Raw genomic sequence first — 26,334 nt, 5'->3', positions numbered from 1 at the left:
CTATGTTCAATCTACCACCTCATGTATATCCTAGATTTATTAATTCAATTTATATGTACTGCCTACTCATGACTGTGTTCTCTATAAGGAAATGTAGGATGGATAGAAAAAGATTAATAATTGCCATACCTTGATAAGCCAAATGAGCCTGTTTGTTCTATACAATGGAATTGTATGATATGTACAGTTAATTGATGGTATTTCAACTATACATGGTTGTCAGTCAAAGCAAAAGGTCAAACTAAATGTAGTGAACTACTTAATCTGAACTCAATCAAATAAGCTGAGCCCAATCCCAGATTTTGAAACCAAACTCAATTATAACTTACTGAGAAATGTCACATTATAAAAAGCAACATGTACTGTTATTTTATGAGTTCATGGATGTTTCATGGACAACTTTAATAATCAGTTTCTGCAGTTTATGTGTTAATTTGGGGAAGACTAAATGCCTATAAACTTGTACAACAGGTTCACAATATGAAGCTTCAGCAGTAGGAGAATTTGATATTTGTGTAAATCAGGATGTTCCAGTGCGAAGGAATAGATGTTGGGGGAAACAGACATCTTGGCATAAATAGCTCTAGATATGTACTCCCACCTCTATTATTAACATTCTCTGTGTAACTTCTGTAGCTCCCTCCCCAGTTCTGAAAACAGGCTAGTTCTATTAAATTACTGTAGGATCCTTTTACTCCTCAACATTCTAAAAGTCTATACTCACTAGAAGGCTAGACACATGGAACACAGGTTGCCATGCATTTTCCCATCTGGTCCACGAACAGGGTCGTTTTCTCTGGTACAGAAAAGTACTCCATTCTTGGCACGATCCTGATACTCAATGCACAGTTTCTGAATAATGGAAATCAGACAGTTTAGAGATGGTTCTTTGTTTATAAATGTATGATATTCTTTATAAATGTATGATATTCTTTATCAAAGATGTTAGAAAAGAGGAATTAAGGATCAAAAATAAAACTTTTAGGGTTTAGAATTTTCTAAAATTTGTGATATTTCTCCTTAAAAGATTCATTCACTTAAGTATTCAACAAATGTATTAAGTTAGAGGGATTAAATATGAATGTGATTTGGCCCTTTTATGTTGAATGAAGAGGATAAGGGATTACAATATGAAAAGCTAAGGGATATGACACATGTTTAAATTAAGTGTGCACAATGGCACCCCACTCTGGTACTCTTGCCTGGAAAGTCCCATGGACAGAGGAGCCTGGTAGGCTGCAGTCCATGGGGTCTTGAAGAGTTGGACACGACTGAACGACTTCACTTTCACTTTCATACATTGGAGGAGGAAATGGCAACCCATTCCAGTATTCTTGCCTGGAGAATCCCAGGGACGGCGGAGCCTGGTGGACTGCCGTCTGTGGGGTCTCAGAGTCGCACATGACTCAAGCGACTTAGCAGCAGCAGCATAAAGGAAAGAATGATTCAAGGAAGTTCCCAGAAGAATTTATCATGAGTTGTATCTTTAGAATGTGTCTAGGAAAACAATGTGGCAAAAATGAACCCCAGGAGGAATTATGATATGCAAAGCCAGAGGCCTAAAGGAACAGGTTATTTTCAGATAATCTATCACAGCCATGAGTACAATGCTGCTGCTGCTGCTGCTAAATCACTTTGTCGTGTTCGACCCTACAGACGGCAGCCCACCAGGCTCCGCCGTCCCTGGGATTCTCCGGGCAAGAACACTGGAGTGGGTTGCCATTTCCTTCTCCAATGCATGAAAGTGAAAAGTGAAAGTGAAGTCGCTCAGTCGTGTCCAACTCTTAGCAACCCCATGGACTGCAGCCCACCAGGCTCCTCCATCCATGGGATTTTCCAGGCAAGAGTACTGGAGTGGGGTGCCATTTGGCTAAAGAATTATCAGGACACAAAGAGGAAGGTTTGGGAACTGGTCAAAAGGAGAATTTGAAGATAAGTCAGAAGCAGACCACTCAACTTTGAAAAGACTTCTGCACTTTATTCATTGGAAACAGGAAAACAATATTTATAGCAGAGAAAAATCTAATCAGATTTTTGTTTTAAAAAGTTTGTCCAGTCAGATATGTGGAGGGTTTAGGTGACTAAAGGCTGAAGTTAGGGAAACTATAGAAGACAAGGGAGGGAGGGAGAGGGAAGGAAGGAAAAGAGAAGAAGGAAGAAACTGAAAATGAAACATAAAAGGATAGCTGGGGGGCATTTGATAGCTAAAATCAAAAGGCCTTTGTAACACAGAATTGAAGGGAGAAAGCAACTGAAACTGAGACCTTAACAATAAGAGTTACATGAAGACAGAAGGTGGACTAAGGGAGTGAGCTATTTGAAGTAGAGTTTCTTCATGGAGTGAAATGGCCCAGTATACTTTAAACATTAAATTTCCATAATGCCATTGGTTCATGGATGTTTCGTACTCTGAAAACAACATGGAAGATGAATCTTGAGGATTGAGGAGGATGCTGGCTAGAAGTATAGAGACCAGGCAGGATGCCAATGCATCAGTGCAAAGGAAAGCTGGTAGGTGTCTGAGCTAAGATGGTGAGTGAGTGAGTGAAAGTCACTCGGTCGTGTCCGATTCTTTGCAACCCCATGGGCTATATACAGTCCATGGAATTCTCTAGGCCAGAATATTGGAGCAGGTAGCCATTCCATTCTGGAGTAAAAGACACACACACACACCCCTATAAAAGTCATAACTAAGTTGATCAAACTAATCCTTACCTCAGTATCTCTTTTAGCTTTTTCATTAGCCTTTCTCAAGATTTCATCTGCTTTATTTTTTTCTTCTGAAAATTGCCGTTTGCTGGAGACAGAAATGAAAAGGGGAATAAATATAGATGTTTTGAATCTTTAAGTAGTAAAACAGTCATTTGGATGCAGGTAGAAACAAACAGCTAAGTGTTCCTGAGTTTTAGAACAAACATTTTCAAATCACCCTGAAGCCCTGATTAAATTGAAATCTTTACTATTTTCCCAAAGAACCCCTTTCATTTTGCCTTCAAGTTTGCTGTTTGCCATTTCTTCCCATTGTAGCAATCTTTTTTTTTCTTTTTTTGTCATCTTCTCTTTTAAATCTCCCCCAACTTAAATTCTACCTTCTTTAAGAAGACATCCCATACCTCAGAGTAGAAATGAGTTATACATCTTTTACTGTGTTTTCATATTGGATATTCTTCTCTTATAGGATAGTTTTCATTCTCTTTGGCAGAGAGAGTGTGTGTGCGTGCACACACACATGTGCACATGTACACACACATCCATGTATTGCTGTTAGCCTTAAAAAAGCTTCTTTGTCCATACATTCATCCATTATTTATTCAACATTTGGTTAGTAATTATTTGCTGGCAAGCATTAGATAGCACCCTGGGCATAGAGTACTTTGCAAGATGAGCACATATTCTATCTTCTTAGAACTTACGGACAAGTAGAGCAGAGTGATAGTCGATAGATAGTACTGGAAATAATTATACAAATATAAACTATTAAGATTGTTATGAAACTATTAAATGTTATAAAGATTGAATTTAATCAGTGATTTTAAGAGATCTTATCCAAAGAAGTATAATTTTGATATGAAATACACAGAAGAGACATTAGTTGACCAACAGAAGAACTAGCAGTTCAGAGGAAAGAGCTTATAGAGTTCAAGGATCTGAAAGAAAGTATGATGAGACCTTTCCTGAGCCATCTTTATATATGTCCTAATTTATGTGTTGTGGGATTTGCTCTCTTCCCAGGGCCAGATGTCCAAGATGAAAAGATAGTTAATCTAGTTCACATATGGACATGAATTTTTTTGTGGGCATCCCATCTATTCTGCCACAGTGGGGTAATGTATGTATGTGTGTGCTCAGTTGCTTAGTCACGTCCACCTCTTTTGCGACCCTAAGGACTGTATAGCCCTCCAGGCTGCTCTGTCCATGGAATTTCCCAGGCAAGAATACTGGAGCAGGTTGCCATTTCCTACTGCAGGGGATCTTCCTGACCCAGGGAACAAATCCACATCTCTTGTGTCTCCTGCATTGGCAGGCAGATTCTTTACCACTGCACCACCTGAGCAGCCCTAATGTGGTAATAACTGAAGGAAAATAATCAGTCCTGGTGCCTACTTTTAACTCTCGATCTGTACATAGGTTTGCAAAGAGTGGGACATGACTGAGCACACGCACACTATGACTAGCTCACAAGAAGGCTTACAAAGGTGATGGGAAGAAATGGTAACAAGTATTTTGTGATCCAGTCATCTTACTGGAAACTAGAATCCACTTGTATTAAAAAAGAAATATTAGAGCTTGCTTGTTAGGTGGCATTATGATTTGTAGAGAATATAGCATTGCTCAGATGTTCTCAACAGCAAATCTTCCCATAAACACTGTTCTTATCCCATCATTTTAGTCAATCTTTACTTCACCTTTGAGTCACTCCAAAGAAACCACATCTATACTTACAAAATTTCAGCACACAGGGCACATTTGTTGCCATGTATCCTGCCGTCAGGGCCACGGATAGGGTCACTTTCCCGTGTACAGAAAAGTCTTCCATTCCCCACTTGATTTTCATATTCCTTGCAAAGATCCTTTAAAAAAGACAAGTAATTACATTTAGCACTTTCCTACCCTTTAACCTAGAAAAATGTACATCATGTATTTATTTTCAAAGGATATTATATCCAGAAGGTGTTCATAAACACATATATTAAGGAGAGTTAATGAGAAAATAGAAATTATATTGTCAAATTACTTGGTACTTGTATCTACTGTGTGGTTCATATACTAAAAGGTAAAAGAGCCTAGGAAAGAATCAGGCTGAGGAAATATTTTCTAAGATCAGATAGTTACTGTTAACTTTCAAATCTGTGGAAAAAATAAAAGGTCTGTCATGGGGTTCCAAAAGAATAAGAACATAACAAAACACAGCAGCCAAGACAAAAGAAATGTTGCCAATAAGCAGAATATAGAATCTGTGAGATAAGATATTTAAGAGCTGCTTAATAGAACAAGTCAAGAACAATCTGCATAATCTGCAAGGGAAAAGAAATAAGATGGCATCCAACAGTATGCTTACTCTGTTTTTCACTCTGTGGATCATTTTAATTTACTCTTCCTCATCAGTGCTCATTTCTAACACTGCAGGTGGAAACCTCAGAGAGTGAACCTAATTTTCTTCACTTTTCACTTAGAATTGTGGGCCATCAAGACTAATCTTTATCTTTTCTTGCTGTTCAGTTGCTCAGTCATGTCCAACTATTTGTGACCCCATGGACTACAGCACTCCAGGATTCCCTGTCCTTCACCATCTCCTGGAGTTTGCTCAAGATCATTTCCATTGAGTCAGTGATGAAAACCAACCATCTCATCCTCTGTCATCCCCTTCTACTCCTGCCCTCAATCTTTCCCAGCATCAGGGTCTTTTCCAATGAGTCGGCTCTTCCCATTAGGTGGCCAAAGTATTGGAGCTTCAGCTTCAGCATCAGTCCTTCCAATGAATATTTACAGTTGATTTTCTTTAGGATTGACTGGTTTGATCTCCTTGCAGTCCAAAGGACTCTCAAGAGTCTTCAGCACCACAGTTCGAAGGCATCAATTCTTTGGCACTCAGTCTTTTTTATCATCCACCTCTCATATCCATACATGACTACGGGAAAAAACATAGCTTTGACTAGATGGACCTTTGTAGGCAAAGTAATATCTCTGCTTTTTAATACTCTGTCTAGGTTTGTCATAGCTTTTCTTCCAAGGAGCAAGCATCTTTTAATCTCATGGCTGCAGTCACCGTCTGCAGTGATTTTGGAGCCCAAGGAAATAGTCTGTCACTATTTCCATTGTCTCCCCATCTATTTGCCATGAAGTAATGGGATGGGATGCCATGATCTTTGTTTTTTGAATGCTGAGTTTTAAGCCAGCTTTTTCACTTTCCTCTTTCACTTTCATCAAGAGGTTCTTCAGTTCTTCTTCGCTTTCTGCCATAAGGGTGGTGAAATCTGCATATCTGAGGTTACTGATATTTCTCCCGGCAATCTTGATTCCAGCTTGTGCTCCATCCAGCTTGGCATTTCATATGATGTACTCTGAATATAAGTTAAATAAGCAGGGTGACAACATACAGCCTTGACATACTAAAGGATTACTGGTCCCATTTTGGAACCAGTCTGTTATTCCATGTCTAGTCCTAACTGCTGCTTCTTGATCTGCATACAGATATCTCAGGAGGCAGGTAAGGTGGTCTGGTACTCTCATCTCTTTAAGAATTTTCCACAGTTTGTTGTGATCCACACAGTCAAAGGCTTTAGCATAGTTAATGAAGCAGAAGGAGGTTTTCTTCTGGAATTCGCTTGCTTTTTCTATGATCCAGCAGATGATGGCAATTTTCTAAATCCAGCTTGTATATCTGGAAGTTCTCACGTCACTGTTGAAGCCTAGCTTGAAGGCTTTTGAGCATTACTTTGCTAGCATGTGATATGAGTGCAATTGTGTGACAGTTTGAATATTCTTTGGCATTGTCTTTCTTTGGGAATGAAAACTGACCTTTTCCAGTTCTGTGACTACTGCTGAGTTTTCCAGATTTGCTGGGATACTGAGTGAAGCACTTTCACAGCAACATTTTTAATGGTTTGAAATAGCTCAGCTGGAATTCCATCACCTCTACTATCTTTGTAGTGATGTTTCCTAAGGCCCACTTGACTTCACACTTCAGGATGTCTGGCCCTAGGGGAGTGATCACACTATCATGGTTATCTGGGTTATTAAGATCTTTTTTGTATAGTTCTTCTGTGTATTCTTCCACTCATTCTCAATTTCTTCTGCTTCAATTAGGTGCATACCATTTCTGTCCTTTATTGTGCCCATCTTTGCATGAAATGTTCCCTTGGTAGCTCTAATTTTCTTGAACAGATCTCTAGTCTTTCCTATTCTATTGTTTTTCTATTCTTCTGTTTTTCTATTGTCTTTCCTATTCTATTTTTTTGCATTGTTCACTTAAAAAGGCTTTCTTATCTCTCCTTGCTATTCTCTGGAACTCTGCATTCAGATGGGTATATCTTTCCTTTTCTCCTTTGCCTTTTGCTTCTCTCCTTTTCTTAGCTATTTTTAAGGCCTCCTCAGACAGCCATTTTGCCTTTTGTATTTCTTTTTCTTAGGGGTGGTTTTGATCACCACCTGTACAATGTTATGGACCTCTGTCCATAGTTCTTCAGGCACACTGTCTATCAAATTTAATCCCTTGAATCTATTTGTCACTTCCACTGTATAATTGTAAGGAATTTGATTTAGGTCATATCTGAATGGCCTAACGTTTTCCCTAGTTTCTTCAATTTAAGCCTGAATTTGGCAATAAGGGGTTCATGATCTGAGCCACAGTCAACTCCTGGTCCTGTTTTTGCTGATTGTTTAGAGCTACTCTATCTTTGGTTACAAAAAATATAATCAATCTGACTTAGGTATTGACCATCTGGTGATGTCACAGTGCAGAATCGTCTCTTGCTATTACCAGAGTGTTGTCTTGGCAAAACTCTGTTAGACTTTGTCCTGCATTATTTTGTACTCCAAGACCAAACTTTCCTATTATTCCAGGCATCTCTTGACTTCCTACTTTTGCTTTCCAATCCCTAGGATGAAAAGGACATACATATATATATATATATATATATATTTTTTTTTTTTGGTATTAGTTCTAGAAGGTCTTGTAGGTCTTCATAGAACTGTTTAACTTAAGCTTCTTCAGCATTAGTGGTTGGGGTATATACTTGGATTACTAGGACATTGAATGGTTTGCCTTGGAAATGAACTGAGATCATTCTGTGGTTTCTGAGATTGTACCCAAGTACTGCATTTTGGACTCTTGCTGACTAAGAGGGCTATTCCATATCTTCTAAGGGATTCTTGCCCACAGTAGTTCAGTTCAGTTCAGTTACTCAGTCGTGTCCCACTCTTTGCAACCCCATGAATTGCAGCACGCCAGGCCTCCCTGTCCATCACCAACTCCCGGAGTTCACTCAGATTCACATCTATCGAGTCAGTGATGCCATCCAGCCATCTCATCCTCTGTCGTCCCCTTCTCCTCCTGCCCCCAATCCCTCCCAGCATCAGAGTCTTTTCCAATGAGTCAACTCTTCACATGAGGTGGCCAAAGTACTGGAGTTTCAGCTTTAGCATCATTCCTTCCAAAGAAATCCCAGGGCTGATCTCCTTCAGAATGGACTGGTTGGATCTCCTTGCAGTCCAAGGGACTCTCAAAAGTCTTCTCCAACACCACAGTAGTAGATATATCTATTTAGAAAACCTAAGAAGGTTGCGACTTAATCCCCAAATTTGGAAGAAGTCTATATCCACAAATTTCCTGATTGATGCTTTCAGTATTTTTCAGTATTTTCAGTATTTCTCTCTGTGTTTTCAAAATTCTATTAGATGAGGGCCATAAATGTATACACATAAATATATATGTGTGTGTATATATATGTGTGTACATATATATATATAAAATTCTATTTGGTGAGGGCATATATATATGTATATATGAATAATGATATATATAAGTTATGTTTTGGAATAAATATATATTTTAAACTTTTTATATATTTATAATATATATAATTAAATAAAACTATTTTGGCATATATATGTATATATCGAATCACTATGACGCATACCTGAAACTAATGTGACACCGTATGTTAATTATACTTCAATTAAAAGCCTTATTTAATAAAAGAATGTGATTTGGAGTCAGAAGTGAAATTAAACTGTGGCTCTAACTCACTGGGAAACCATAGCAAAGTCCCCTCACCTTTGAGACTTCAGTCTCACTACCAACACAAAGGAGGTTTTCAGAATAGCTGCTCTTTAGGACCTTTCCTAGATCTAGTATTCTCTAATTTTGAAAAAATAACTCACATTTCACTAGGATACTTTAAAAGAGAATCTAATGAGAAGATACTTGTTTTTGGAGGAGTAATAGGTATGCTCTCAACTTCCTGATTGTAACAATCTAGGAATACAGACACAGAAGACTGTCATCTGATAATCATAGCATAGTAATAAAATTAATGCTCAATGGTTCCCATAAAAGAAACAATGATAATTTCAGTTTATAAGTTATGATTCATCCAAGGAGATTCTAAAGACATACTGTGTGATCAACCCACTGACAGGTTAATCATGGGGTAAATATTGAGCCATCACTCTAATGCAGTCCCATTCAACAAAATCACATCTAATGACCCCATCAAAACAATGACCCCAGCCATTGAGAGTAAAAGAAGGAAAAGTAGCTGAGACAGGATGAAAGACAAGGGAAAAGGAACTGTCTGTTGATGAAGTAATGCAATATTGATCTCACAAGGTGACCCAAAGTGTTAAACTGACATTTAACAACCACCACAAAAGAAGTGTTTTTGCAATCTCAGTGAGTGTTGAACAAAGTATTGATAATTATGAGTGTTCTGTGTTTCTTAAACTCTGAGTGCCCTATTTAGGGTGGGACATTTGATTCATTGAATTGCATTATGAAGTGGAAGTTCAGCGCTTAACTACCAAGAATTGGACCTGCATGTCCCTTTAGGAAAATACAGGCCCTACAATCCACAAAAATAGTATCCTTATATTAGCGCAAAAGAGCACAGGACACAGAATTGGAATCCAACAGGAGGGTGCGATTGAAATCATTTACCCAGCCTCCATATGTTACTAATAAGAAAATTGAGACATGGACAGAAGAGATGAGTTGCTCAGTTTGACACACTCAGAGCAGGACTAAAACTCAAGTGTCCTCACTTTTCAGCAAAAGACTTGGTTGTTGTTTGGTCACTCAGTCATGTCTGACTCTTTGTGACCCCATGGACTGTAGCCTGCTAGGCTCCTCTGTCCATGGGAATTCTCCAGGCAAGAATACTGGAGTAGGTTGGCATTTCCTTCTCCAGGGGACCTTCCCAACACAGGGATTGAACTCATGTCTTCTGCATTGGCAGGTGGCTTTTTTACCACTGAGCCACCAGGGAACCTTATTACCAAAATAACTACCATCATTTTCATTGACAGTAAGGTTTAATAACCTTGGTGATTTAAGAAATCCAGGCTACGTTACCTACAATGAGTATTCAATTAACAAAAAGAATAATTTTTTTATATTAGATTGAAAAGCTAAATCATCAAATAATTTGAAAAATCCTTAATTTTAAAGGTATTTTAAAAACCACAATATCAGTATTTGAAGTTTTTGTTTAATTAGAAGCATGACCTTTATAAATGCAGGCCTCTCTGAACATAATAACCATAATGGAAAAATGAATAACTAACTTGCATTAGTAGGATTATACAAAGACACCAGTGAATATACTGTTTAAAAGACTCTGGAATTGTTTTAAAGTTATTTCTGTCAAATTTATATTATATTGCTTTTTAAACTAACCTAGTCAAAGCAAAAGTAATTTAAGTCAAAGAGAAGACTGGTGGAAATGAAATAGTATTTAATTTGTATAAATTTTGTCTTTTTTTTTTAAGCAAGGACAGAAATTGCACATTTTGAGCTTTAGGTGGGAAAAGCTATTTTAAAGTTGAATCTAATGATTAATATACTAGGAAGATTATTCTAGGAGTAGTATAGCAGGAATTCAACTTGGGGAACTTTAAGGAAAAAAGCTCAATATAATAATGGACAGTGACATTACTGAATTACCTTAAAGGTTCAAATGTAAGTTAATATTTATGTCCACAGGAACTAAATTATGTTGATGAGAAATTTACCTTTTCAGCACTACGTCGAATTCTAGTTTCATTTTCTCGCTTGGCATTTTCTTCAGCTTCTTTTAAGCTGTTAAGAAAACAGTTGATTGATTTATGACTGTATCAGATTTTCAATGTCCAGTTCTGTGCTAAGCAGTTCTATACCCTGTGCTCTAGCTTGCTAAACCCATCCACTTACATGAGACAAGCTTTCCCCTGTCTCAAATGTTTGAGCCAGAAAATTGCCAGAGATAAGGGTGGGTGTGAAACTAACTCACTGACAGTCAATTAGAAGCTTTGTTCTGTAAAACTGGATGGGTGTGGCTACTTGATTGACAAACATAAGACTGTCAGGAAAACTTGCTTTAACAAGCAGAACCAAGAGCTTTAAAACAATCCTGTGACAAGCGTGAAACCGAACTAAGCATCTGAAGTACATGTTGTCAAACACACCCTTATGTATAGCTTTTTATACCTTGTAAAGCATTTGTTTGTCTTCATGTAGAAGCACCCTTGTCACTAAAAAGTTACATTGAACAAAGCTTGGAAATCCTTTCAGATCTATTATATAATTGCAATCTTATCTTAGAAATAGGCATGACTATCTTAGTTCTATGGAGCAAGAAACAAACCAGGAGTCAAGGAGGTCAAATTCTCTTTTTTAGCTAGGGAATGAAAAGAAACACAAAATCACAGAATTAGGGCAGGTTTGAGCACTAAAAGTACATGCCTTGTAGATAAGAAAGTGGAAATGAGGATGATTTCCTGTCTGGAAACCAGTTAGTCTCTGCTTTGTAAACCTGAGAGGACACGCCCTTGAAATCCACAATGTGCTGTGCTTAGTCTGCTCAGTCATGTCTGACTGTTTGCGACCCCATGGACTGTAGCCCATCAGGCTCCTCTATCGATTGGGATTCTCCAGGCAAGAATACTGGAGTGGGTTGCCATGCCCTTCTCCAGGGGATCTTCTCAACCCAGGGATCGAACCCAGGTCTCCTGCATTGCAGGCGGATTCTTTACAGTGTGAGCCACCAGGGATACCCAAGAATACTGGAGTGGATAGCCTATCCCTTCCCCAGGGGATCTTCTTGGCCCAGGAATTGAACCTGGGTCTCCTGCGTTGCAGGCAGATTCTTTACCAGCTGAGTTACCAGGGAAGGCCTGAATTCTACAGTAGCATACTGTGATTTCCAAAGACAGGTGCAAAGTTCTTTAATCTGTTGAGTCTTTCCCTGTCGTGATCTTAAAGATCCAACAATGTAAGCAGAGCATTTAAGGCTTTCTAACACACAGATTAGAGAGTCTGTGCTTTGTTTAACAGCCAGAATATTAAAGACTACCTGGATCTTATTCATATCTGGGGCTCAGTGTTCAGAGTAGCATCAGGCACTGAGAGAAAGATTAACCCAAGAGTTCTTCCCTTTCACAAAGCCCACCCCACCTTTTATACAACTAATACATTTAGGCGCACGACATAATTATTTTCAACTGCCATTTTCAGAAAGAGTATCTACACATGCCTGAATAAAGCAGTGCATGTCAAATTACTTATTTAGATTATTCCAGAAGAGAGCACCTTTTAAATTTTGAAATATTGTGCCTTAAACAACACTATGCATTTAAGTCATTATAATTAAAGAAATTAACAGTCTTGAATTAGATAACTAGTACAACCACTTTATCCACTCCCTTTAAGAAACATTATCAGATAATATGAAATAGAAAGAGAAGACACTGTGGAAGCAGGGACCATTTCACCCTATAAAGATCAAGGATAACATGCTTCAGGAAAAGGACTTTCTTGCTCTGTGGGGTGGTTCTCAGAACAGCAACCAAGTGCATTCTCAACAGACTCACCTGCGAGCCTGCGAGGGGGTGAGGATACTTACAAAAGCTCAGCGCACATTGCACACTTGTTGCCGTGCGTCCTTCCGTCAGGACCAAGAACTGGATCATTTTCCCTCGTGCATCCAAGTCTTCCATCCCTCACATAAGGCCGAAAATCACTACATATATCCTGAAGAACAGAGAAAGGAACGTGACATTTACCATCCTGATGGTAATGCTTACAACACTGCCTTCAGAAATTTTATAGAGCCCAGTGGCCCTCTGCCCAGGACACACTAGCTACCTGGAGCAGTGCCAGTGTGTAGAAGCAGGTCATTAAGTGCTGTGTAATTCACATGGTTAACTATAGAGCTCATTTACTTGTTTATTCATTTGTTAGTAAACGTGGATAGCCTGTGATGTGCTAGAACCAAGTTAGAACACAGTCCTCGCCCTGAACTCGTTCACAATCTACTGGGTGATACAAAGAGACTTTTAAAATACAGTGTGCTGCAGAGAACTGTATTGAGTATCCTATGATAAACCATAATGGAAAAGAATATTAAAAGCAATGTGTGTGTGTATCTGAATCACTTTGGTGTACAGAAGAAAAAACTGATACAACATTGTAAATCAACTGTACTTCAATTTTAAAAAATGAAAAAAATATAGTTTAAATGAATCTGAGGAAAAAAAAAATACAACGTGTTAAATGTCTCGGTGGAGGTAACCTCAGGTGCTGCACTTGCATATTGGAAGGTCACCAGACTTTGACTCGGGAAAATCATCCCACTATAAAAAATCAAGTGTGAGGTGTACGAGGCACTCACTCACTTCCCCTGTTATCACAGGCTCACAGAATTTTAGCATCAAAAGATGGTATGTGGTCCAATTCTCGTTGTAGATATGGAAACACTGGTAAAGTGTGGTTGAGTAATCTGCCTGAGATCCTGACTGTCAGGGACAGGGCTTTCTACTCAGGTTCAGTAGCTGAAGTAGATCCCTTTGTACAACACATGTAGCTTCCTTTCTTTCCCTCCTTCCCTCCTTTTCTTTTCTCTTCTCTTCATAGAAAGCAGAAATAGAGATGAAAGGTCTAACTACCAAAGTAATCCACTCCAGTTTCAGGAGCTATCAGTTGCTTTTCATCTATATAAGCAGTATTCTACTTCAGGTGCAGCAAGAATTCGTTCTTTCCAAACACCTCCATCAAAGAAGGAAGAAGAGAGCATCTTCTTTCTTTTCAAAGTCAGTCCCCCCGTGTTTCCCCCCATTCTGACATTTATCAAAAAAATTGTTGTCATTATTGTTATAACAAAATGTTTTAATTATAGATTTGAAAACGTAGAATATGGTCCTATGCCCTAGTATGCCACATAATACCAAAGATAAAAGTAGCACAGACACAAATGTAAAATACACTTGTGAACCAGAAGATTACACTGAGGAACTCTCCTAGAAGACAATTAAAAAGGAAAAAGAATTTAAACTAGAAAAGAAAATCTTTAAACATAGCCCAATCTTCATGTCGAATGTTTAGGAAGAAGTTAAAAATAGAGAGAAAACAGGATAAGCCATGGCCATATGTGGTATGTTATTCATTTGGTGGTTCATTTATTCCTCAAAACCAATTATATATTTACTAGTCTCTAGGTATTCCACTAGACTATGACCCTAGCATAGCACAAAAGAGAAATGGAATACAAACTCCAAGGGATTTACATTCTAATGGGACAAGATAGCCAGTGAACACAACAACGTTAAGTTATAGTAAGTGCTATGAAATGTAGCGTCCAGACGGTGGCTGTTTTAAATATAGTGTCGAGACAGATCTTTCTGCAAAGGTAACATTTACTGTGAGATGAGATTCATGAGCAGGAGCCAGGCATTAAAGATCCTTGGGAAGAACATTCCAGGCGTGGAGAATTGCAAAGGACTGGGGATAGGAACTAGATTCTCCTGCTTAAGGAGCAGAGGGAAGAGAAGTGTTGCTGGAACATAAGGAAAAAGCAGGAGCATGAAGAAAAGCTGTTGATTTTCTCTCACAAATTATTTCTGGAGAAACTGAAGAAGCAAGGGGATAAGGACCCAAGCAATTAGCTTGGGGCCATCCCTCCTCTGCCCCTTCACCAATGAACTCAACAGCAGATACTAAGTCACAAGTGTCGGCAGGGTGATGGGCAGATGAAAAGCCCAGCTGGGAGGTGGTGAGAACAGGTGCAAGCATTTACTACTCCACCTCCACCTCCTCCTCCAAACTCCAAGGGCTGGTGGATCACAGCCCACAGAGAACACCTCTTCCTGATGCTGACAATTTCTGAGAGCTTACAGGTGGATTCCTGACCTGGTCAAGAGGCAGCAAACTAGAGTTAGCAACGCTGGTTCTAGAACCTTCAGCTCTGGCACTTATCCCTTGTCCTCTCCTGACACTCACCAGGAGAGGCAGAGGCTGAAGCTTGGCCTTGAATATTTTCTAGCTCACTTTAGCAGAAAAAAAATTACTAAAAAAAATTAAAGTTGAAAAATACACAAATATAATAGGATAAGAAAAGTAACTAAGAAGAGAGCAGAAGCAACAATAATAATACTTAATATATAGAATTTAGTCCAAAATGCATCATAGATAACAAAGAAGGACATTACATAAGGGAAGAAAATAATGAGAAAGCATAATAATCATGAGCATATATTCAATAATATAGGTTCTAAATATGTCAAACAATAAGCAATAGAATGTAATCATTACATAAATCAATAACTGATATTAGAGGTTTTAACACACACTTCTCAGAAACTGACATATCAAAGGAAAAAATTAAGATGTTTAAGTTATTAGATTTTAATAGAAAATTACATCCAAGAAACAGAAAATAAACAATTTTTTCAGAACATATAAAACATTTATAAAAGCAGAATATTTATCAGGCCACAAAGTTTTATGAAATTCCAGAGGATCAATGTCAAATGGCCTATGCACTTTAGACATAATTCAATCACATTAAAGGTTAATTTTAAATGGAAAAATTATCGCATATTTGAAAATCAAATAATGTATTACTAAATAACTTTGGGAGGGAGGAAAATTAAGAAATGACTGGCAAAGAATGACACAGGAAAACACTTCAGGAGTAAATCTGAGGTAGATGATTACCGATACCTTCAAATACCCTTGTCATGAAATTTAAAAAAGGAAAATTTAAAGACCAAAGTATTGCTCAGCTCATTGTAAAATGAGCAGCAGAGCAGACATAAATAGGAATGAATGACATAAAGAACAGAAACTACAGAGAAAATTAATATAAAGCTAATGTTGGGCTTCTCTGGTGGCTCAGTAGTAAACTACTAAAGCACAGGTAACCTGGCGCCTGTGTTCAAGAGAAGCCACGCGCTGCAACTGAGGGGTGAGCCCCTGCTCAGCGCAGCTAGAGAAAAGTCCACAGAGCGATGAAGACCCAGCGTAGCCAAAAGCGAATTAATGCTCTTTTAAAAATCTAAGGTTATAGTTTCTAGTACAACTGATGAAAGAGAGGATAACAGTTTAAGGATAGCGACTTAGCACCCATGCACAATGATATTAGAAATAATTGTATCAACATTGAGAAACACAGTTGAAGCATACTGTGAGTATCTGTATGGATATCAAAATGGAGACATGGCTATAAAACTCATATAAAATATCTACACTGGGATAATAAGCAGGAGGAAAGTTGAACAGATGAATAAATATTAACTGATATATTAGTCTCGGAGAAGGCAATGGCACCCCACAGTTGGGAACGACTGAGCGACTTCACTTTCATTTTTCACTTTCATGCATTGGAGAAGGAAATGGCAACCCACTCCAGTGTTCTTGCCTGGAGAATCCCAGGGACGGGGGAGCCTGGTGGGCTGTCGTCTATGGGGTCGCACAGAGTCGGACACGACTGAAGTGACTTAGCAGCAGCAGATATGTTAGTCTAAGATATTCTCTCCCCAGAATGCCCCAGTTCAAATAGCTTTAAAATCCATTTTTCTAAAACTTTGAATTCAAGGAGTATGTACTAGAGGCACAGTTGCTTTTTTTTCTTAGCATATAACAATCTCAGCCTTTTTTATTGGGATGTCAAAACCATTTCACTTAATATAATTATTCATAGGATAGTATCTATATATGCTATGTTTCTATTTGTTTTCAATACACTCTTGTTCTTTTTACTTCTTTATTCGTCTACTACTGCCTTATTTTGGGTTAAATATTACTAGTGTGTCTCTTTTATTCTCATGTTGATTTTATGTATTTATTATACATGTCATTTCTTTTTTTTAATTTATTTTTAATTGGAGGTATACATGTCACTTCTGATTGGTTACTCTGGTGATTATAATAAGCATCCTAACTGATCACAATTTACTACCAATGAATACTTAATTTTAGTAAAATATAGAAACTTTGCCCTAATTGTAGCTCTATTTCCTCTATCCCTTTTTGTACTATAACTATTATATATGTTATATAATATTTGTACACCCAGTAAAACAGCATTATAATCATTGCTGTATGTAATATCTTCAAAAGAAGCTAGGTGAAAATAAGCAACATATATTTATAGAGTATACCATATTTACCATTTCTAGTGCTGTTTATTTCTTTGTATAATTCCAGGTTATCATCTGGTGGTCATTCGTTTTTCTAAAGAACTATATTATTACTTGTAAAATCTGTAGGCAACAAATTCTCTCAGATTTCATTGATATGGGAATATCTTTATTTTGACTTAATTTTACAGGATAATTTTTGTGGATATAGAATATTGGTTAACATTTTTTTTTTCTTTCAGCACTTTGAGCATCTCATTCCATTGCCTTCTGAACCTCATTATTTTAAATGACAAGCCAGTCATCAATTATAACCTGTATATATAATGCATTGTTTTTTCTTTTGCTTCTTTTAAAATTCTTTCTTGATCTCAGCATTTTCATCATGAGGAGCCTAGGTGGTGGTGGAGGTACTGTTTAATCATAAGTCATGTCTGAGTCTTTTGTGACCCCATGGACTGTAGCCGGCCAGGCTCCTCTGTCCATGGAATTTTCCAGTCAAGAATACTGAATTGAGTTGCATTTTCTTCTCCAGGGGATCTTCCCAACCCAGGGATGGAACTCAAATCTGCTGTATAGGCAGGCAGATTATTTACCACTGAGCCACCAGGGAAGCCTGAGCCTAGCTGTAAATCTCCTTTATCCTATTTATAATTTGTTGAAATCCTTGACTATAAAGATTAATTTTTTCATCCAATTTGATACATGAAGTGAAAGTCACTCAGTCGTGTCCAACTCTTTGCAACCCCATGGACTACACAGTCCATGGAATTCTCCAGCCCAGAATACTGGAGTGGGTAGCCTTCCCTTCTCCAGGGGATCTTCCCAACCCAGGAATCAAACCAGTGTCTCCTGCATTGCAGGCAGATTCTTTATCAACTGAGCTCTCAGGGAAGCCCAGTAATTTGATACATTTTAAGCCATTTTTTTCTTCAAATAACTTTTCTATCCAGTCTCCCTCTTTTATTTCTGACATCCCTGTTTCACATGTATTGATATACTTGTCTCAAGGGCTCTGCGACTCTGTACATTTTTGGTCAATATTTTTTTCCTTCTGTACTACTTCTGTTAAACTTTATTAATCTATCTTCAAGTTTCCTAATTTTTTAACATTTGCTTTTATTTATTTATTTGGCCGTGCCCAGTCCCAGCTGGAGCACACAGGATCTTCAATCTTCATTGCAGCATGAGGGATCTTTAGTTGTGGTACGCGCTCCTACTTTCAGCATGAGGATTCTTGGTTGCAGCATACAGACTCTCAGCCACGGCAGGTGGGATGTAGCTCCCAGACCAGGGATTGAATCAGGGCCCCCGGCACTGGAAGCACAGATTCCCAGCCACTGGACCACCAGAGAAGTCTCCTACTAATTCTTTTTTAATGCAGTCTCAGAGCTGCTTCTCCCTAGATCTGCGTAACTTAGCAGCAGGCCAATGATTGGACACAGTTTATGCACAAACTTCTCAAAGCCAGTAAAGTTTTCATCCTCCACAGAAGGACCTATGTATGTATGGGAGAATATTAAAAACTCAGGCTATTTTTATATCTGCCTCAGCATTTGCTTTTCTTGAGGATATTCTTGTGTCTTGTAAGTGCTTGCCCATAGCTTCATGATTGGCCAGGACTTTGAATTGCTTAGTCCCTTTTAGCCTCTGCTGCCCCTTTATGAAGACTTAGCCAGAAATATGCTTACTGCTACAGCCCTAAGATCTTTCTCCTCACTGGAGCAACCAAAAATATCTCTGGATATGACAGTTTCCCACAACTCCAAATTCAATAAACCCCTTTCAACATTGGCGATGCAGTTACTGATCCACAGTCTTCTCTTCTTTGGTAGACCCTTCGTATCAACCAAGCCATGGGGGTGAGATGTGATTATTATTAAGCAAGAGGACCATAGACTCCCATCATTCTTATCCAAAGTTCAACAGTTTTTAAAACATAACTGATTATCAGATTAACATAGGCTGCTGGTCAATTTCTAGAGTGCTAAAGTGGTTATTTTACTCAATTTTGGGTAGCATTATTGTTGTTCCTTGGGGAGGGAATTTGCTGAACTCCTGATTCAGCAATAGTTTGAAGTGCCACCCCTCAGGGTAATTTTACATTGATTCCCAACCACATGAGAATAATTAAAAGGGAAAAGTAGAGACTCATTTCACTTATAAAAATAGCTTCAAATTTTCTAAATATTAACAATGCAAATTCAACAGTGTACTAAAAATGCAATGTGATTAGTATGATTTACTCTGAGAAAATAATGATTTAGCATCAGTGTGGTTATCCAGAAATGTATTATATTAATTGATTGAAAGAGAAAAATTGTAAAATTATTTCAATAGTTGCCAAGAAGGCATGTGATAATGAGTAAAACATATTGAGAAGAATAAAAACAGAAAGGAACTTCTAAACTTATTAAAGTTTACAGAAAAAAAAAAAAACCTATAGTAAACATTATATATAATGGAGAAACTTTATAGATATATAGCATTTAAGATGGGCCGAGAAAGGGCTATCTTAAGGACTTCCCTAGTGCTCAGACAGTAAAAGCGTCTGCCTACAAGTGGGAGACCCAGGTTCGATCCCTGGATCGGGAAGATCCTCTGGAGAAGGAAATGGCAACCCACTCCAGTATTCTTGTCTGGAAAATCCCATGAACGGAGGACCCTGGCAGGCTACAGTCCATGGGGTTGCAAAGAGTCAGACACGACTGAGCAACTTCACAACAAGAAAGGGCAGTTTGAAGTTCATTATCATTGCTACTGTTGAACTACTGTATGAACTCTAGATTATTGCCAATGATGAAAGAAAAAGAAATAAAGTAACAAAATTGAAAAGTTACAGAACTTCTATTATTTACAGATGATGTGATCAGCTTCCAAGAAAAATACAAGAGAATTAACATGTAAAAAATAATAATTAACAAGGTATCATAAAGGTTTTTAATATGAGATCAACTTATAGAAATCAATAGAATTTGTCTATGCCAACAATAATCAGGTATAAATACCATAAATAACAAAAATACCACTCAAAAGAGCAGTAAAATTGCCAATTTTCTAAGTCTTAGCAAAAACATAAAAATACCTGTGGAGAATATTTTTTGGATTTCATAAAGTGAAGTTGCTCAGTCATGTCTGACTCTTTGCAACCCCATGGACTGTAGCCTACCAGGCTCCTCCGTCGATGGGATTCTCCAGGCAAGAATACTGGAGCGGGTTGCCATTTCCTTCTCCAGGGGATCTTCCCAATCCAGGGATCGAACCTGGGTCTCCCGCATTGCAGGCAGACACTTTAACCTCTGAGCCACCAGGGAAGCCACAAAAATTACATGAATTAATGATATGATATTCTATGCCTTTCGCGTAGGCAAGTTACTATTGTAAAAAGTCAATTTTATGCAAATTAATTTATAAATTCTCTGTAGCCTGAACTATCTCGAGTTCCCAAACTCGTTTGATTTTTTAATAAACTTAGTAAATTTCTTTATTTCAAATATTCATGTGGAAAATGTATTTCCTGTGCATAGGTAAGTCAACTTTGAAAAACTGAGAAAGAGGAATTGCATTATTAGTTATTAAAGAAATGAACTAATATGAACAAATAAGGAACTCTGAAACACATACATGTAACCCTACTTAATATACTAGAAAGCTGGCAACCTAAATCAATGAGAAATACTGAATGAATGAAATGATCAATTAAAAAACAAAAGTTTCTACATAGACCAAAGATGTTATGCTTAGAAATTATGCAAGTTCAGAAAACTTGGGTGGTAGGAATGAAAATCATGAAAAGGAGTCAAATTGAAATATTAGTTGGAGGCAAAACCAACAAGTCTTGTTGATGGAATGGATATCAGAATTATAAGGTTAAAGAATGACAGATACACTAATGAAGAATAGATTGATGGTGCAAGAGAGAGGATGTCTGTAGGAGAAACTTTCTTGAACAGGTAGAGCATCTTACTCTGAGAGTAAGAGGCAGGGTTAATTTTTGATGGGAGAAATCTAAACAGAGAGAGTAGATTGTTTTCTTTTATAGTGAGGAGAAAAATAGCAACAATAAAAATGTATAGTTGCATTAATCTATTCACAGACATGTAAAAATCTAGAAGGAAATTACTTTAAGGCACACAGCCAAATATTAACTGCCTTCATTTATAAGTAAATCATTTCCTAGGTAGCAAAATATGTAACCATAAGAACGTTATTGAGAGGTCAAAATTATAATTCAGGCATAAAATGATAACAGAGAAGTATATTGTTTCGATATTCTAGAATTTTCTTAAAGCTCTTATTTTAAAATTCAGCAAATATATGTCTGTGTATGAAAACATATCACTAGTAATGTTTTAAAACAGTAGCATTAAAAATGATATATGTGTGTGTGTGTGTGTGTGTGTGTGTGTGTGGTGTATTTGGGGGATTTTTGTCACTTACTTGTATTTTGAATTTTTTAAAGCACCATTGATATATATGCTTTTCATGAAGAAAAAAGAGGAGGAGGAGGAGAATGGATTTTACATTATAAGCCTCTCTCTAAATGTGACAACGAAAGGCAGATTTGAAAAATCAAGTAAACCTTTCTGACCCTCACAGATTTGGGGAGCATAAAAGCAGCCCCCTTTTCCTCAGAGTTTGTAGTTATTGATCAGTTGCATGGTGACTGTGTCATTGTTGTAAAAGTGAGACCGTTTGAGCCCAGGCAAAGACTTTGGTTGACCAGGTCTATTGTGGAAGCTGAGGTGCTCAGACAGTCCTGAGTAACACTGACAAGGAAGATGTTAGCTTGGTTAGACCAGGGATATTAAGGTAATTTGGGTGTGCCTTCCTTGACTGATCATTTTGGTTATGTGTCAGAGGCATGAGAGGAGGAAGAGAAAGAAGATATTGGAGAAGAAGCTACATAGGAGACCTGGAATAATATGACTAGTTGTCAGAACACCTTGTGATAGCTCCAGCTTCATCAATACCTTATTGTGAGATATTGTAGGCCAGCCAGAGACTTTGCCCAATCAGGGCTTAGAATTTTTATTTTTTTATACAAATAAAAATTTTTGTATCATGGAAAAATTATGTATAAAGGGAAGTGGTTGTGTGTTGGGTTGCATCTGTATAGTTTTTTCATTTTATTTAATTTTTTAAAATTTTACCACAGAACAGTTTTCTCCAACAAATATTAGCCTGAATTCCAATTTGCAAAATAGATATAAACAAGCCAGTCTACTTGAATTAGAGGAAATCTCCAAGTATTAGAAAATATGTTCAGAGGAAAAGAGAAAGGAAATGAGTCACATGCCTGCTAACACATGTTAAACACTGTAGCTGACCTTTTAAATTTAGATTCTCATTTGACCCATGTTCCATATCAAAAGCGAATAAACTGAGACCCAGAGATACATAAATTGTCCAAATTCTGAGACTTGAACTTAGTTCTATAGTCCCATGAAGGCCTTGTTGGAACCGAGACAGGATAGTAGGAATGAGAAATGACCATGCAAGGCAGTCACCACACTGGTTTACTCTTACATCTGTTAGTGCCCAGAATGTTTTCAGAGAGTTGGGTCATGGGTTGGGCCTATGGACAAGCGGTACCACATATTTAGCCCACCCCTGGACTAAGCCCTGTTCCCTCCCTTCTAAGTAGCTGGCTTTACAACAGGTGATGACCTAGTAATAAGGAAATAAACAGATCTGAATAGAGTTGAATGTGATCTCCAAAGCAAGTAAGACAAGTTGACTCAAAACAGTCTCACCTTTCCTGGGGCAGTAGCCCTGGAGGCTCTTGTTAAAAGCCTGTACCTTTTCTGGGATTTTGCTTCTTTTTCCCTGGAAGATAGCAAAGAATAGAATAGCTCAGACATGCTTGCCCAATTTTTAGGACTAACATCATACATGGTAAACTGAATTTTGGCTGTTCTCAGCCCAGTCTAGCTTGTCAGAAATGGAAGTATGTCCAGAATTGACCACAGATACCACAGACTTCTCCTGAGTACTGAAATACATCCATCTTAAATGTATTCCTATTGAAGGCAACAATCTCTATTGTTAACTGCACAGCACACTGCTGCTGCTGCTGCTGCCAAGTCTCTTCAGTCGTGTCCGACTCTGTGCAACCCCACAGACGGCAGCCCACCAGGCTCCTCTGTCCATGGGATTCTCCAGGCAAGAACACTGGAGTGGGTTGCCATTTCCTTCTCCAATGCAGGAAAGTGAAAAGTGAAAGTGAAGTCACTCAGTCGTGTCTGACTCTTAGCGACCCCATGGACTGGAGCCTACCAGGCTCCTCCGTCCATGGGATTTTCCAGGCAAGAGTACTGGAGTGGGGTGCCACTGCCTTCTCTGGCACAACACACTACCCACCATAAATACTGCCAACATCCAGATGGTCACCAGCTCTAAAAGCCATTTGTACTATTTTCAGAAGGCTCTCTTTGAAAGGCTGTATTCACATCAACCCCAAATCTGCTTGCCTGTCTTGGTCTTAGGCTCCAGCCTCTTAAGGACCCACAGAGCACACTGAGCAATTTAAAGAAAACCTTAATGCCTCATGCAGTCTCCTTCTTTCCAGGTTTCCAAGTTTATCTCAATGTAATTTACATAAGTAACATAATAATTGACTGAGTGACTTCAAAGTGATAAATAACCTGCCTTGCATATTTAAAGGCATTGTATTTTTGTTTTATTTTTCAATAAATTTATTTTACTCATAGTTTCAGTCTCCTATCTAAACATCTTATGTTAACAAGTAGAAAACTCTTTAGTAAGTAATATACCTACTGGTTTACAGTCAGCTTTCAAAAGACTAAGGATTCTTCAGCTTGCCCTGGGAGTCTCCCCTCCCTAAATTTTGCCCTGCCTTCCTTCATCTTCCAAAATGTCTTCATTAGAAGCATATGTGATCAGAGCTTTGTTATCCCAATATTAATAAGTATGTCAGATAAAATCCCTTGACACATTACCAGTTATAATTATCTTCAATGGGTTAGCTTAGTGTTGTCTTGGTACCAGAGTTGAAGTTTTGACGGTCAGAAACTGAGAATGGATTCCCTGTTCAAAAGTAAATTAAGTTTCTTTGATTTGAGGGTTTTCCTTTTCCAACCCAAACTTTTTTTGGGTGTCACTGGAGAGAAGGAAATCAAGTTAGGAAGCATTGCAAAGGTGTCAGTAAACTTCCAGGATATTAATTCTGTGTTGCAGGCAGTTGGAAGCCACAATCGATTCTAGAGTCCTTTCATGCTAGCATAATCCTAGAGGTCTAAAGCCCTACTGGGAGCTCCCAGAGTCAGGCTATATCCTGCTTCTCCTGGTTGGCTATCACATCATTCTCAGGGATACAACAGTGTCAGGTCTTAACAGGCCCAAGAATCATTTTCTCCCAAGGTAAGAAAACTCAACTTGGAACCACATCCTCAAAAGACTATTAAGTACTACATAAGGTACTGATACTGAGTCCTCTGGGATATTTTGAAACACCATAAGTGCTTATTAAAATCTTTGTGGGTGGGAGGCATTTATCCAACTTTACTTGACAAAAGGTATCATCTGCTGAGCATTATTATTTACCAACTGAGATTCAGAAAAATATACGTGACAGAAAATAAAAATATATTGAGTTCACAGAATAGTGGTAATTCAAAACAATTGAAAGAAAGATAAACTTTACTCACAATATCATTTTGCACATAGCACATTTGTTGACAAACATTATTCCATCAGGACTTTGAAAAGATTTTTTATCTTGGGAACAGAACAGTTTTCCATTTTTCATCAATACTCGATATTCACTGCATGTTTCCTTAGGAAAAATATGAAAAAAGTGTTTACAGAAACCTCATCACAGCAAGTTTTACCTTCTAAGAACAGTGTTATTTCATAACCACTACCCTCTTTGTATGGAAGACATTCACTCAACTTGATACAGATAATACAAATAAAAATAATGAATCTGGATTGCCAGTTGGAGATTGAAAATTCATCTAAAAGCATTCATCTAAAACCATTAGCAAAATGGAAAGAACAAGGGACTTGGAGTCAAAAAATCTGAGCCTATATGACAGGGTTCTCATTTATAAGTCCAATAGTCATGGCAAATGAAATTCTCAAAGGCCCACTTATAAGTATACATGCTTCATAAGTTTTGTGTGGATTAAATATCATAAGCATGTAAATCCCTCAAAGAGGGCCTGATACTTTGTAGATATTCAATAATTAGGTTCTCTACCTCACCTCTTCTTCCTGTTTAGTATAGCTGTTGTTGTTGCCACGCTTATTATTGGAATATGCTAAGCTCATACATATAAAAATGTCTAATGTCATAGTTCAATAATAATTGTCATTGAAAGGTATATGTAAAGGTTGCTGAGAAGGTTAGAAAGTGAAGGTAAAAGTGAAGTCGTGTCCAGCTCTTTGCGACCCCTTGGACTGCAGCCTACCAGGCTCCTTGTCCATGGGATTCTCCAGGCAAAAGTACTGGAGTCAGTTGCCATTTCCTTCTCCAGGAGATCTTCCTGACCCAGGGATCGAACCCAGGTCTCCCACATTGCAGGCAGACGCTTTAACCTCTGAGATACTCAATATATTTAATGAAGGCCGGGTATATGACACTCAATTTTTTTCTAGGAGCTTAGTATTAATGGTGCATTTGCACTACCTAGTAAAGCACTGATTTAAAATATTACATTGCCTATTAGTTTAGGAAATTCACTGGTCTATATTTTGTTTTGTTTTGACTTTGAAAAAAGGCTTCAATATCCTCATAACAGAAAACATAAGTAATTAAATCAAGCCTTTGATCCAATGCTGACAAATGCACCTGTTCCAAAGGATTGATTATAGAATTCTACTCAACCTCCTATATCTTTATAGTAATCATTCAGTCAGTCAACAAACACTATGAGGATACTATACTCTTCTAGGTGCCATGGATATAGCAATAAATAAGGCAGAAGGATCCTTGGCCTAAATGGTGTTTACCATCTAATGGACAATGATGTACCTAACCCAGCATCCTATACTTGGGAGGCAGGTGATAGCACTTGCAGAATGAAGAATGATTAATGATGAAGAAGAATACATAATTTCAGAGACCAGCCCTGGGAAATTTTGCTAAGGGTAACCTACTAAGACATCTCTAAGATTATGATCACCAACCAGTGATTTTATCTGAGTAGCACAATAACAATTTATGGCAGCAGACTGACAACTAGGTCTTTTGAGATC

At 37.9% G+C, this 26,334-nt stretch overlaps 1 protein-coding gene across 1 annotated transcript in view; it reads right to left on the bottom strand.

The window, feature by feature from the left end:
- Positions 1–26,334, bottom strand: part of SPINK5 (serine peptidase inhibitor Kazal type 5) — an 84,037-nt gene that overhangs the window by 53,579 nt on the left and 4,124 nt on the right. The window contains exons 3-9 of the mRNA XM_070374898.1: positions 24,783–24,910; positions 22,869–22,941; positions 12,600–12,727; positions 10,732–10,798; positions 4,444–4,571; positions 2,716–2,797; positions 725–852 (exon numbers count right to left, since the gene is read on the bottom strand). Coding sequence (XP_070230999.1) covers positions 725–852; positions 2,716–2,797; positions 4,444–4,571; positions 10,732–10,798; positions 12,600–12,727; positions 22,869–22,941; positions 24,783–24,910 — 734 coding nt within the window. The remainder of the gene's footprint in view (positions 1–724; positions 853–2,715; positions 2,798–4,443; positions 4,572–10,731; positions 10,799–12,599; positions 12,728–22,868; positions 22,942–24,782; positions 24,911–26,334) is intronic.

The sequence above is a fragment of the Bos mutus genome, chromosome 7 (genome assembly GCF_027580195.1).
Source record: "Bos mutus isolate GX-2022 chromosome 7, NWIPB_WYAK_1.1, whole genome shotgun sequence".
Taxonomy (NCBI): domain Eukaryota; kingdom Metazoa; phylum Chordata; class Mammalia; order Artiodactyla; family Bovidae; genus Bos; species Bos mutus.
This window is presented reverse-complemented; position numbering and strand designations above follow the sequence as displayed.